The sequence below is a fragment of the Prinia subflava genome, chromosome 5, assembly GCF_021018805.1.
Source record: "Prinia subflava isolate CZ2003 ecotype Zambia chromosome 5, Cam_Psub_1.2, whole genome shotgun sequence".
NCBI lineage: Eukaryota > Metazoa > Chordata > Aves > Passeriformes > Cisticolidae > Prinia > Prinia subflava.
This window is the reverse complement of record NC_086251.1, coordinates 9,887,531-9,902,796: the sequence shown is the minus strand read 5'-3', so window position 1 is coordinate 9,902,796 and position 15,266 is coordinate 9,887,531. Positions and strand designations below refer to the sequence as shown.

Here is a 15,266-nt window from a genome sequence, read left to right as displayed (position 1 = left end):
AGGCAAAAGGAGGCTGGAGCTGCCCCCAGTACATGTCAGGGTTTGCATTTTGGGGGGGGAGTTGGCTACTTAGAGCAGGGGAGGGGGTTTTCAGCAGCATGGCTTGATGCAATGAAAGAAAAGGGCTTAAATCTGCTTCTCATTTGAGAAAAAAGAAAATAAAGCAAGGAGACAGAGAGGCAAGAAGGGAGCTGCTCTATTTCTTTAAGGGAAAGAGTCTGTGTCAGCCCCTCTGCTGAGCAGTTCATGCCATCCACTGCCCTGCTCCAAGTTTCTCCGTGATATTGAACTCCAGGTGACCCTTGCAGACAGTAATTGCTTTAGCATAGGTTTGAAAACAACAGCAAGAACCTCTCTAAAAACAAGCAAAGCTTAAAATAAATTTCAACTCCGGAGCCCTGCTCGTGTGAGGAATCCAGTACATCACCTGTATTTTCCTTGGTGAGTGCCACAGTTCTTGGCAGCTGAAAAAAATGAGTGTTGAAGGGATTCCCAGTGCCTCCTGCTCCAGGGTCTAGCCTGGTAGGGAGTCAGCCAGGAAAGACAGCAGGTGGCCTTTAAGGGAACCTCATGGGAGAGCTCCAGGCCAGCATTGCTGCTCATTTACCCCAACAGCTCCCTTATTTAAAGGTGGAATTTAGAGAAAACCAAATTTAATTGCAGTGCCTGGGATAAATGTCTTTCCTTGCTTTGTAGCTGTAACATAGTTAATTTAAAATGGGTTTATCATACCTGTCAATAAATAGTGCCTAAAAGCCATTTATCAAAAATGCATTTAGTCACCCTTGCATTGGGAGAATGAGACAACTCTCTGCCCCTCTGCAGGAAAAGGGGAAATTTCAGCTGCAAGTGCTGTAGGAATTATTTGTTCTCCAAGAGGTGCCCACAGGACATACACAGAGCAGAGGCATGTCTGCAATTCCAAAGCACTTTCACAGCATTTCCTGTTATAACAAACCACCTGCAAATTAGCCCTGATCCTGCAGAAGTTTAAAGAGGTGTGTGTACCTTGCTGCTACACTGAATCTGAGGTGCAAATTTTCAGTAAATTCAGTAAAAAGTAACCTTCTTCAACAGGGAAGAAAAAAGTGTTTTACTTGAAGAGAGAGCAATTTCCTTTTTCTAACCCACTCAGCGGTGGCATACATAGGATGGATTTTGATTTGATGAATAATGAAGAAGAGAACCAAATGATTTTTTCCTGGTTCTTTTTAAAGACATTTTTCTCAGTTTTCCATGCTGACTTTCTGCAGGCAGCTGTCTCATAATATGAACTACTGAAAGTTAGAATGTACCTGTCCACCTGGCATAGCCTCCCCTTGTTCACATTTTAGTGGATGGTATGTTAGGAAAAGGCTGTCAGGACATTGGAGAAGAACCTCAAACACGGAATTGTACACGGCAGTGAGGGAGTAATCCAGGCTCTTAGGAAGTCTTCAAGGATTTCAAGAAAAGAATTTGCATTGAGCTTCAATCCCCTATAGCAAACATAAAGGAAATAAGCCTTTCAAACTTTAAATACCAGTAGGTTCCAGGATGTGTCGTGTGAGGCAAGAGGAGACATAATTTCCCTGCATACAGTTGTCTGGAAACTGGCTTCTTTTTCTTTTTCCTCCCCCTCACCAATAAAAGCCAGAATTAGATCCCAAATGTAAACTGAAATACTCACCTGACAAATATTCAGATATTGCAGGCAATTGTAAAGCAGCACTTTCTCCTGTGACAAATGAAAGATCTGAATTCTGAAAAACATATACATGGAGTCTCCATCCTTTGCTTGTTTTCTGATTAAATACACTTCTGCTCTATTGTCACTTATGAGGTCAGTTTGGTCCAACAGTTTTTTATGAGACCCTGCAGTGGACTTCCTGTTGGCTTTTTATTAAGTGCCTGCATTTTAGGAAAAAAAGTCTATATCAGCTTGCTAAATAACAAAACTTGTGAAATTGCTTATTTTAGTCATCATTTGGATTAGTAGTAATTATGCCTGTAATAGTAAAATGAGATTTTAACGCTGATTAATGAAACTGCTAAATTGTCAAGACTGCTAGTCACAGTTATCAGTCTCTGGAGGCTGTGCCCTAAAACAGTTGTCATCATATGTGTAATATGGCTTCTTTTGTAGGACCAGATGTGAAGCATATGGTGACCTATTGCAAAAGGGATGAGCTGCAAGTCCATGAGGGCTGAATGATGTTGGACAAACTACCCAAATGAGAAAACAATGTGCAGTGATCACTATAGGATCATAGCAAATTTCTAGAGGCTGAGGGATGATGAAGGACTTGGGAAACTGCCTAGCTCAGGTAATCATTCCTGTAGTTCTGATATTCTTTCATGTTTATTTGTATCCTAGAGGAAAGCTGTGGTGCTGTGCATGCAGACACACTGTAAAACATGTTGCTCCTGCTTGTTCTCTTTCCTGCCCCTTTCAGGGACCCATTCCCACTCTTGGAGGGAAATCCTGTGGGGTGATGGGTGCTGCCAGGGGGAACCTGTGGAGTTCCCCAGCAGCAGCAATCCTCAGAGGTGCTGCTGCGGAGGGGGAAATGTGCTGGGTGACAGGAAGGATACTGGGCTAGCCAGAGCAGTAGGCAGGAAAATGAAAACTAATGTAATGAAACTCACTGCCCTCACATGCATTGGGCACATTTTCCTTCCTTGTGGCCATTGTCAGTGGTGCAGGGTCCTTGCAGTAAAGCAGTGAACAGCTGCACTGAGCTCAGGAGGGACATCCTGAAAGCACTCATGCCCCTGGCACAAGGGAAAAGAGTCAGCTTCTCTGAACAACCATATTTCCCCTTACCCATTAACTTGACTGTTACCAAAAACTGTGCTTAGCCTTCAGTACATGGGCAGGTACAACCCAGAGCAAAATATAATGGACTGCTTTTCAGTTTTGCTGCTGCCACTTTGTATTACTCCTCATATGATTCCATCATTTTATGAACAGTTTAACCTATTTACTCATGTGTAAATGGACAATGGTTGAAGATTAGAGAGGCTTCATTTGCCATGAAGAGCTACTATCTTTTCTCAAAGGGAAGAGATCCAGCTGACCTGGTGGCAGGTCAGGTACTGCATACTGCAGATGTTTATCAAATTACCAGCACCGTGTCAGCCGATGTGTAACAAATACTCCACAGCATAGATACAAACCGATTTTTAGGGGCCAGGGAAGTTTACACAACTACTTCAGTGACTAAACACACAAGTCAATATGCAGTATGGTTCAGATGATTCATAGGCACATGCATTGTGCTTCACAGTAATTTCTAAAATCAGTCTGTAATTGCTGACAGTCAAACTTACTTCAGGCAAGGTGTTCTTGTTTGCATGTATGCTTGCAGGAGGGAGTAAACCTTGTGTTATCTACTAGACACACTTCCAGTATTTCTTCCACTGCCCTATTCTTGGGCTTTAGGATTCTCCTGCCCAATAGAAGGGCTCTTCCTACAACTCGTCAGGTCTCACTGTTTTGTGTGTGGTTTCACAGCAGCCAGCCCTGCATCTCTAATACACACAAGCATCACCAACATCGGATCCCCAGAAATGCTGAAACTTCATCCTACATTTCTGTAACCATGCAAGGCTGATTTACTGCAGCAGAAGCCCTCTTCTAATTGTCTGGCAACAGAAACTGAGGTATTTTTATTATATGGCCAAGCTTTCTGTGACAAATAGTGCTACCACAGCTTAATTGGCATTTATACAAATATTCAGGTCTGTAAATGATACTAGTGGAAGCCAGAGCTACAGCTGGGGTTGTCTGCATATGGTTACTGCACTCTGGATGGATAATTTGTTCCTTGGAAAAGTCTGTTTTCATAGTAACGTGGTTACAAAGCAGCCTCTCAAGTGCCACTGTGTCGGGAAAGCACATCACAGACAGAAGGTAATGACTGCTGACACCAGACCAGCTTTCCTCTTGCTCCATATAAAAGCCAGCAAACTCTAAATCATCAGTGCAACCCTGCCGCGTACCTGCCCCCATTGTTCAGGCTTGGCTTTAAGCTGGGAACAAAATCCATCAAAATGCAGTTTCAGAAAAAAAATTTATTGTGTGACATGTACAAGTCCAACTGGCTGGTCTGAACAAAAGTAAACTGGGATTAAGATTTCAACAAAGAGCACTTCCCACTAAGGAATAGTGCCTTGGGAACTACTTCACACACAAAAAAAACCCCTCCCCTCCAACATTCCACCTCCCCTCTCCAAACAAAAGAAAAATCTGGGGTGGGACGGCCTTAGAATTGTTCCTGCCCTGGCACTTCGGCACACACCCTTCAGAAGGAAGATTAGAGTAAACAAGTCATAAAATATTGTTTGTTTAACATTTGCCAAAACTATAGCCTGTGTATTTCAGCCTGGAAATGCAGTTTTTCTCTCAAATGCCCTTTCTGTTATCTTTTGGTTATCATTGGTTCAAATGTTAATTTTAATGTGAAATTAAATCTTTTGTGGGCTTTTAAATTATTTTTTTCTCCAAATTAGGACTAGAAAGCTGGTTCATTCTCATTGTATGATCTTTCTAAATAAAAAATTGTGAGGAACTGAAGGACAGCAAAAAGGCAGATCAGAAAATAAGGATTCTATCCTTGGTTTGGCTACAGGCCACTGGTGTAACTGGGCTGATCAGCTTGATTTTCCTCCCACAGCTGCTTCAACAGTAAAAATAGCAGTTATTGGCTTTTTGCTTTCCCTGATTCTTGCTTGACTTGGGCTTCACAGTAAAGGGACTCTCTGACCACATTTGACAAGGAATACCAAGTCAGGAATATCTTTGTTTTCCTGGAGGGAAGCTGAGAGTTCCAGCTTTTATTCACATAGCCAACAGTTTGCTGAAGGGCACTATACTAAGAGTAAATTTAATCTCTGACTATCCACTATCCCAAAGTCTGGCTGGTATCTACAGTAGCTCCAGAGAAATCTTGGGTAAATTTTTTTTTATAAGACATGCCAAAAACCCAGAATTTTTTAAACGCATTTCAAGATCCAACAAGTGATGGGGTGTTCAAGAGCAACATGTTACTGGCAACCTAAGCATATCTGAAACTCTGGCCTCAATTTGATAACAGAAGCACAAATCACAAATAAAAATAAACCACCTGAATTCCATTTTAAACTGATAACTGATACAGCTCTTGGATTTCAAAGTCTTATATCAAATATAACTGATTATGAATAAGTCTATGTATTTTGTGGTTTCAAGTCTGCAGAAGATTCAATAGCACTTTGAGCACTTTGAGTTCTGTTGATTAGGAGACCTTAATCAATACAATTTAGCTCCTCTTAGGAACTGCCCCTCTCCCAGCCAGAGTTGGGCTTGAGCCTTGCAGTGTCAAGGCTGCTATCAATATGATGCTCATATCAATATGTAGTCCATATCAATATGATGCTCAAACACACTGTCTCCAAAATTCTCTAGACACTTCCTAACACAAATCCAATAACAATGTGGTGTTACTGACAGAGCTGCAGCTTGTATCTCACAATAATGCAGATTTTGTACCTGCTTCAGATATCTTAAAGAATCTATGATAGCGCTCATAAAAAGTTCACATTTTTCCTCCAATTGCAGTAACTCACCAGAAAAGAAAATATTTTGCTGCAGTCCTTACACGACAGTTGTATGAATGTTGAAAATGCTTGAGCACAGTGTGCAAAACCCTTTATATTTGTGGTGCTGATCCTTTAATAAGGGGAGGCCCTTGGCAACAGACTGATACTTCTGAGCCACTTCAATAGTAATGGTAATAAAAAAATACATCCTAATGCAGTTTGAGGAAGACAAAGTCTTTTATGATATGCTTTTACGTCTGTGCTTTCTAGCCTAATTTTTGAATATGTTGCCGTTTATCTAAACTCCTTTGACTTACGCAGTCCCAACTCCTCAGCTCCTAAATCTGTCAAGTCCTACTGTACCATTGACATCTACCTAAAGAAATACTACCCACTGTTTGAGAAAGAGACAAATGTGTGCTGTTCATTCAGTTATCTTAAACTCAGGTACAGGTTTTTGTCATACCCCCTTTCACGAATGTAAACCTTCACAAAATAAGTGACTGAACTGTGTAGTGAGAATTACAGAGAAATGTTGCCCAGAAGAAATGAAAGACTCCCCTGATTCTATTGTATAATCAACGAAAAGTAAATTGAGCCTGAGGAAAACAAGAGGTAAAGCAAAATGAGATGTATCCTTATAGCCACATCCTAATAGAATCATTACAGCAGTGGCTGGCTCCTGCCAGAGGTGGAGGCACGGAAAGTGATAACTAGATGGGGAAGAAACAAATCAATATGGATCACTGAAAACCGATTTGGAGCACTAAGCTCACTCTGACTTCTCTTGCATTTTCTCTTGATTAGGCTGGCAGGAAGTGAAGATGAAAATGTTAAAATCTGACTTGAGTCTTCCATGCTGCACTTGGGCTGCACTCTTGTGTTAGAGTCCCTTTCCTTGCATTTCTGCAGATGAGGCAGAGCTCTGACAGCTGGAACCTGCCCACAGGGATGCAGAGGGTGTCCTCTGGCAGCTCACATCCTTGTCTAAGCCTGATCATAACATGATTTTATTGGAGTAGCTCAAGTAAATTAGCTGATGATAGTGCTCAACAGTCTGGTTACAGCAAATGAGGAATCTGCAAGGAAGTTAAGATTTGTATAAAGGATAGAAAATATACTTGCTTTTACAATGCATTTCTCTTTCCATTAAGAATCTATGATGTTAGGCAGAGAAAAATAAGAATCCCTGCCTATCTATAACTGCTAGAGAATATTAAGTTGAAAAAAAAACAAGGGAGGGAAAGGAGAGAAGGGGTGAAAAGAAAATTCCAGAAACATAATTCAAACACATGTGGTCAAAAAGCAAGGTCTCATAGAAGGCCCTAGGGTCAATATAACACAGAATGGAAGGACTACAGTTTGGAACTCTCCCCATGATTTAAATTACAGATAGATTCCAAGAGTTTCCTTAATAAAATTTGTCTAAGGAGAAAATATTGGTGTCAGTGAGGGGGAAAACTCTGATTCACGGAAAATGGAAAAGAGAAAGGCAGCTTCAACCAAGAGTCAGTCATCAATCTATTGCTTAGACACAGTCTTGGCAAAACCCATTCTACTGGTAGAACTTGCCTGGAGTAGAGCAGATTGATTTGACAGTCTCTTAGCCTAATAAATGCTTGACCCCAAGGTCTGCTGAATTCACTAAATTCACTATGCAGAGAGAATTGGGAACCAATCACCTCTGGGGAACATCCTGTTCCGCAGCCCTCCCCTGCTAAAGGCCTTGACTGCTCTCAGCCTTATCGGGATGACGAGATGGAAGCTGCTCTCAAAAGAAGAAAGGTTAATCGACTACACTGCTGTTAATCAATCACTTGGAAAGATTCAGCACTTAAAATAGGTAGGTCTCTCTTCCTGCCAACAGGTTCTTGCATCTTAACCAAGGACCATCTCCTCCAGCTTGAAGGATGAGTAATAGGCAGAAACACAATCCAGAGAGATGCCAGGTGTCTGATCCAGAGCCAGCTGAAGTCAATAGAAAGACTCCTGGTGAGTTCAATGGGCTTGGACCAGACCCCAAAGAAAGACTTATTACCCAAGGTTTATTCTGCATACATGTATCGAGCTGCTTTTAGAAGTGAAAGATCCTTGAAAAGAAGCAGATTCATCACACACTTTTGCCTCCCTGTGAAACCAAACTTCTACAAACCATACTGTGTCCCAGTTACCCTGATTGTCAGATATGGCTGACATCCAGCAAAGGAAAATTACCTGCCTGTGACAGCACAGACAGACACCTATACATTTCAAAATCTCCAAGGAGCACAAAAAGCAAAGAAGCTGAACTGCTAATATTTTCCTGGCCTTTTTGTAATTGCTGCTAGCCAAAATGAGAGCTTCCTCAGAAGAGGGAAACTAGATCAGTTTCTGAAAGGATAAAAGAAAACTGAGGGAGTAAAATTTAAAAAACCCTGGCATGGGGGAGAACAAGCTCAGCGCTGAACCACCAGCAAGGTGAAGCTGACAGAGCCTGGGGAAAAAAAATCAAGAAAAAACCCAGGGTTAGAAAGTACCCCTGAAGACATACTTCTGTAAATGAACAGCTGCATTTAGCACCAGCATCAACTGATGACAAAGCAGTGACCATCCTCGAGGCATCTAAATGGAAGGAGGAAGTCTTAGTTTGCTGTTATAAATCCAGACCCCTGTATCCCAGTGCAGAACCACTTAGTAACACATCTGCTGCCTCACACAGCCAAAAAACCACATGGCAAAGAGCTGAAACCAAGACTCACACCCTTAGGACATCTATGGCTACACGTACCAGTTTAGAGCTTATGGCATAGTTTGTACAGATTTGCTCCTTCACAGCTTTGCTTGTGGTCTGTTCTCGCTACCAGTCTTACCCAAGGCAGACTCCTGGATGAACTTCCACTGCCACCCACTCATTTTGCTGACAGAAGTCTGCTCAAATCCTGGAACAAAGCTGTTGTTGGCTTGGAATTTTTGCTTTTGGAATAACCCAGTTTTCAATAAGAGGCAGAGACATGACAGATTGGTGCTGTGGACTATACCTGCTGTAGCTAATGAAGAGGTGCCAGGTTCTCCAGAAGGCTGGAGAGCAACACAGATACAGTGGCTATTCTCTGCTCAGCTGAAAGTTCATGGCACTACAGAGCATCTAAGGCTATGGATATTTCCTCCTAATGCAGTGAAAACAAGCAAGAGATCAGTGAAACAGAATCATCTCAGGTGTGCTACATTCATGATTTCTGTGTGCTCCAAGAAGTGCTTTTCTTCAAGGACAGCCATCTCAAAAGTTCTTTGCCAGAAAACAGCTGTGGTTGTCAAAATCAATTTCCTTGTCTTCTCACTGCTAGCAGAAAAAAGCCCACAAGACATCTACATCCAAAAATAAGGACTAATATTTGGTGACCTTTCTTCCTTTGGCTCAATTGATAAAATAACCAGCACTGCAAGCAAAGTGAGGCACATATCATTAAGGAGTGAAGGAACCTATCTGTTTCATAAGGAAACCTGGCAAGAAATTCCATGTACAGAACAAGAGCTAGATTTAAGAGATACAGCAGCTTCTTTTCCCAAAGAGGACTTTGGTATAGCAGCCTTATAAATCTGAATATTTCAGCCTACTCCAGAGATATGTGTCATGCACGTGGCATCAAAATGCCACTAAGTTGTATTCTGCTGTAAGAGCCTTGGATTTGTTTGTCTATATAACCTTTGTATCAAAATAATGTCAAAAGTTATCAACCTGTTAAGATAAATGGGGATACTCTGTGTCTCTCCAGGTCTTGTTGATGTTACTGCAGATACAGATTCATGAAAACTGTGCCTTATTTTCTCGAGTTTGAAACCAGATTTTTGCAGCCGTACCTCCTGTTTTGGAACAAGACTGTTATTATCTATATGACTGTATGCAGCAACAGCAGCAGGTCCTGCAGTGTTTGTCATTCCACTGGCATACACAGAACCACACTGCCCTGCGAGTCCCTTGCCAGTGGTGGATCCCGCCGTAGCCACAAAACTGACAAGAGATTACATAAAAAGTGATGTATTTCCCCTATTGACTATTCATTTTTTAACCCAGAGTGGATGAGCATAAGGCACCTGCAGCTCAGTGCTAATGACCAAGTGAGGAAGCAAAGAGGTTACTGCCTGATCAATTCTTCCTCGTGTCATTTGGAACAGTGTCCTACAAGGCTAGGCAGCACCATCAACACCTAAAGATAAAATCCCTTCTGTTTGAAAGGAATGGATGGCAGAGAAACAGAAGGGAAACTCTGAGTGCTCTCTTGACCAACTGACATCTGATGAATAATCTGCAATATAAATTTATTGAGAAATAGAAAAGTTCTTACTTACCCTTACCATCACTCCCCAAAATTGTTCAGGCTACAATAAACCACAAAATTCCCTTGAACCACATATTTAAAAATCTTGCAATTTTATTTGCATATAAAGGCCGCTAGATATAATATCACAATAAATTTAAAGAAACAACTGCTTTTCTAAATTCCATTAACAAGGTAACATAAAACAGAACAAAGCTCAATAGCATTTACAGTGGTGGAACAGAAATAACTATCTGCAACAATATTTTGTGCTAGTGAGATTGCATTTACACACAGTGCAAAATAAGAAAAAGGAAATAAAAAAGACAAGAAGAATATTTAAATATAAAGGACAACTAAGCCTTATTTTATTTAGGCTTGATTGTATCCATTTGACTCTATACATGCCTGAACTACAACAAAGATTTAACTCGGGCTCTTGAAGGCCTTGAGCACTTGGAAAAATGTGTCACATCCTTTATAATTTAGATGTGCTGTACAGCATAATTTTGCAGATGCTATACTGGCAATATTAAATCCTAGCTTAGTTATAATGCACAAAAAATACATATATATATAAATTCATATTTAAAAGGAGTCCGCATTTACAACTTTTTTTTTTTTTTTACTGCATGAAATACCTGCTCTTTGCAGCTTTCACCCCCAGTCTTTTAAAGCTAAAATAATTTAAAAAAGAAACAACAGAAGGTAGATATCACATACAGGCTGTGGCTATCTAGATCAGTCAGATCTAGACAGCAGGTAGAGACAAACAACTGAGAGGTCTATTCTCCCCTTGCTGCATTCTACTGTGAATAGAACCAAGTTTAAGTACATGCACACATATCAAGAGGTAAATGGACCCCAAAACATTGTGCTACTAAAAAAAAAGATATAAATGGAGATAAAAAGCTAACATTTAAACCTAGGGAAAAAGAAGACACTTTAAAAAAACCCCAACAGTAACATAAGTTGTGCAAATTTGGGTGTATTTAAATGCTGCCTATTTTTTAGCTTATAATATAATATTAAAATAAGGTCTCTCACTTATTAAAAGAAAGCTTGGCTGTCCTTTTAAGAACACTATAACAATTTACAATGGCAAATTTATTGAAAAACAAAATTCATTTTACAAATTCACAATGCTTTATCAATTTAAAATGAATGCTGCATTTCCAAAAAGCACAACCTCTAACTTTTCTTCTTGTTTCTTTTGCACCAGCAATTTACAAATAAAAAAAACCAAAAAACCCCCCCAAACCCCACCCCAAAACAAAAACCCCCACGGCTCCCCCAGAATCCCCCCTAGCCCCTATTTTGAAATAAACATGTAACCGAATGTGAGTTTCGTAGTTAGAAAATGGCAGTTTCTAGACCTTCCCCAGTAGTGCTTCAGGATCCTTGAGGGGTTGGCAGGTCGAAGATGATGGGAGGGTTGGTGGGCTGGAAGCTGACTGTACACGTGGAGGCGTTGATGTAGGTGGTGTAGCCGTCTGTCATGATGCCGTAGCCTGTGGGGACAAGGGGACACGCTCACTGCCAGGGACACACACAGCACCCAACGCTGCTGGGGGAGCCATGCTGTGCAATAAAGCCAAATTAACCCCTTCGAAATGACACCAGCCCCTTCTGGTGTCTCTGCCACAAAGGCTGGACTGAAAAAACTACAGTGTACTCTATCTGAGATAAGAAAGGCTGCTTGTGGTTTATGTACAAACTCCTTTTCGCCCCTGGAAAATCCTCTGTTGCAACTGGGTGTGGCAGACACACAAACCACACATGTTCTTTTTCTAACTACTTAATTAGGGAGCTATAGTTTGCATGCCTGTCACGTCTGTCAGAAGAAAATTCAGACTATTCAGAAGTAAAAGATTTAGAAGTAACTTTGGTTTAGCCTAAACACCCTCTCTCCAACAAATGACCTGAGCTCTGTCACCTCTCCTGTGGTAGCCCTCATCACCCAGCTCCTCCTCCTAGCACTGCCAAGCTGGTGCTCACATTGGCTTCTGAGACCCGAGGAACTCATCAGCAGGTTAAAAATACACACATGCACATACTCAGGCTGCCCAGGTGTCTGCCTCATCCCTGAAGTGTTCAAAGCCAGGCTGGACAGGCTCTGAGCAGCCTGGTTTAGTGGAAAGCATCCCTGCCCACAGCAGAGGATTTGGGATGAGATGGTCCTTAAAGTCCCTTCCAATCCGAGCCACTCTATGACTGCATTATTTTTATTTTTATATAAAAATTATAGAAGCATGTGTGTTTTCAGCTGACATCCAGAAAAAGCTAACAAAGAAGCTTGAAAACATCTAGGAAGTATTTGGCCTCAAATGTAAAAAAAAAAAAAAAAAAAAAAAAATTTGAAGAAAACCCTAGAGTTTCAAGGAGGAAGAGAGTTTCCATTGCAAACCCTCAGAGGAAAAATGTTTTTCTTTCAAACTATTATGATACAGTACAGATCACTGCTGTCTGAAAGCTCAGATAAATACAGCTACCCGCAGTGCCTATCAGAAAGAATAATCACTTCAGAATTGCTGCACTGTCCACCTGTATTACTTTATTTATTTAGACTGGCAATTTTGATCTAGATCATCTCATGGTGGGAAAAACTTGTTTGTGGTTGTTTTGCTTATCAACCAGGGGAAAAAACCTGCATCACCAAAATGTATGTATAGCCTCTGTTGGTTCAAGGGAATGTGGTGCATATTCATCTCAGCTGGAGCACGATAAAAATTAATTGCAGTGTAAGAGAACGCTCTTAACACTTTGCAGTTTTCTTCCTGTACTGAAACAAGCCATTCTTATGTCTTCTGTGTAAGTACTAGAAATGATTTTAAATTTTTGTTGGTATTCTTGTAAGAATTTATTCAAATGTTTACTTTTATTATGTCCTGCCACCTTTCCCAGGAGATTTAATTGTAAGGTGCTGCACATGGCTCCTTGGTGCTTTCTCACAGTGATGGTCTTGTACATTCAGACACCTTCCTCTCCCACCCTTAGCACTATTTCAACCCCGAGTTTCCCTACCCAATGTGCCTACAAAGGCTGTGGACAATTTACACATTTTAGCTGGAAGTCTTGCAATATTCATTTATTTTTAATATGCAAGGACTAATATTTGTACAAAATACCCAGTCTTTTCCTGGGTGCATTAAAGGACTGTTATTTATGCCTCTAATGCAGAGGGTCATGTCAGTATTCCCAGTATAAACTCTTTATTTACAGATACCAGGCATGGGAATCATTGTATGAAGTCACAAGGGTTTCAGAAAAACCAACCAGCAGAGAAAGCTGTCCTTTTTAAATTTTTCTTTTATGAAGTCCTCAAAATCTTTAGGCCTGTGGAGAACCTAGTTAAGAGACAATGGAGAAACCTCCAGGGGGGAGAATATAAAACATTTAATGTGTAATTTTGAGTTCTAGGGTCATGAAGTCTTACACTCTCAGGCAGAACTCCTAGTGTTTGTCTCTCAGCCACATGAAAGCTAGAAAATCCTATTAAATATTTAAGTATCTCCAGAATGTATTTAATCTCTCAGTCTCTTCCACTGCCACAAACTGAGCTCATTGTTTCTGAAGCTTCACACTCTGCCTGTGCTGGCCCTGACAGAGTGGGAATATCTCTTCTAAAACATGAGACTCCTGGAGGGTAACACAGAGAGTATAAACTGTATTACAGGGTGCTTTTAGAAAAGTGTGCAAAGTGAGTTCTGGCAGTGGCTCCTCCTGATGCCTGACTTGAGATGCCCTGCTTTCTACTTCTCCTTATACCCTGAGGGAGGTGAGCAGAGGCAGCAAGTTGTCTTTGCATTTTCTTTTTTTCTCTAGCAGCTTTCTTAGCTCCTGTACTTGGAGTAATGGGGATAATTTTCATTTTGGCTTGCAAGTGTGGGGAATCTCATCTGTTTCTCTAACCAAGTTTGTCAAAATTTGAATTGCTTTCAAATAACCTGTATAGAGCAACCTTTGCACAGTGAAAGATGTAGGTGGCTAAATGTAGCACACATTCCTGAAACAGTCTGTTTTAATTCAGGAATAAATTTACAAAGTGCCACATATGCAATCACTTCCCTGAACTCCCTCCCTACTTTAATCCAATATGCCATTATCCACTGCAATACACCATCAAAATGTGCTTCCTTGAAATCTGAGCTGAAGCAGGACATAGCACTGCTCCTTACCTTCATGAATCCCACCAAAGACGTGGAGCTTGGGCCTTACTCGCCTCTGCACTGTGTTCAGCAGCTCCACACAACCCACTCTCTGCAGCTCCTTTGGAACCCAGTCTCGAAAACCTGAAGGCAAAATGCAATCAATACTATTAATTTTCCCTATTCAGGTAAGGTTTCACACAGTCTTTCAGGAAGTCATTATTCACACAGGGTTTATTACATTATCTCTAGTCATAACCTCTCCATTAGAGCACACAATAGCTTTTAAGAAATGTTTCACTGTCACTTTGTCTTCCTTAAGATTTCCTCCCTCCATCTGCATTAATATTTTTCTGGATGTGATTTGTTTTTTTAAACTATAGGTTTAAACTCATCTTCCACCTTGAAACCCTGGGACATTTATTCCTGGCACTGCTGCAGATTTTTCTTCCCTTTCCCTTGGCTCTTAGAGCAGTCAGCTTCCCAAGCCAGATATGTAGTTAGTCCAGAAATGAAACAGCTCAGGATGATGAGCTATAACTATAACTATATAGTGAGCTACAACTCAATACAGCTGCCACCCCAAAGATTTAAAATACAGACTCCCACAATTTCTGGAGAACCATGATCTGCAAGCATCAGGTTACTTCTGAGCCCTTGTCACCAGGCTCAAGCAATGCAAAAACTACAAAACAGCTTCCAACAAATCAGTGCTAATTGGCCACATTGCCACTTGGTCTTATGGATAATACAGAAAAATGTACAAAACCTGACATGAGTGCCTACAGGAGCCTGCTGCCTGGACTAGCATGGAAAAGATCAGCAGGGCAAGGTGAACAAGGAGTAATAAAAGGGAAATCAGGAGCCATGTCCAGCTGTAGCACCATTCTACTGACTTTAGCATAATTACAGCCTGTGCCAAGTTAATCCCAGGTAGTAAAAACATGCCAGGACATGAACTTGACTAAATTTTTGAGTGACCAAAGAGTCCGGTTACAGCTCTACCTCCCTTAATATTTACTTAATATTAATAAGTAAACACTTATTTAAAAAGCAGTGTTTATGCAATATTATCATGCAGGCTGAGAGCTAGAGCCCCTCATTTTAGGCACAGTATTGACACCTGATCTGTGTCTGTAGTTAAGATACAGTGCCAACCTTTTGAAGCTGAACTTCATTATCTCCTTCAAACACAAAATTTAAGCACGCATATTCAATTACAGCACTCGTTAGTGTCTGCAGCGTCACAGTATTTCTGTAT

At 40.9% G+C, this 15,266-nt stretch overlaps 1 protein-coding gene across 4 annotated transcripts in view; it reads right to left on the bottom strand.

Annotated features, from left to right (window-relative positions):
* Positions 1 to 9,953: 9,953 nt before the first annotated feature.
* The window catches only part of MPPED2 (metallophosphoesterase domain containing 2), a 112,444-nt gene continuing 107,131 nt past the window's right edge, over positions 9,954 to 15,266 (bottom strand). For all 4 annotated transcript variants that reach the window (XM_063397978.1, XM_063397976.1, XM_063397977.1 and 1 more), the window contains 2 exons: positions 14,036 to 14,149; positions 9,954 to 11,368 (listed from right to left, as the gene is read on the bottom strand). In XM_063397978.1, coding sequence (XP_063254048.1) covers positions 11,250 to 11,368; positions 14,036 to 14,149 — 233 coding nt within the window. In that variant the 3' untranslated portion in view covers positions 9,954 to 11,249. The remainder of the gene's footprint in view (positions 11,369 to 14,035; positions 14,150 to 15,266) is intronic.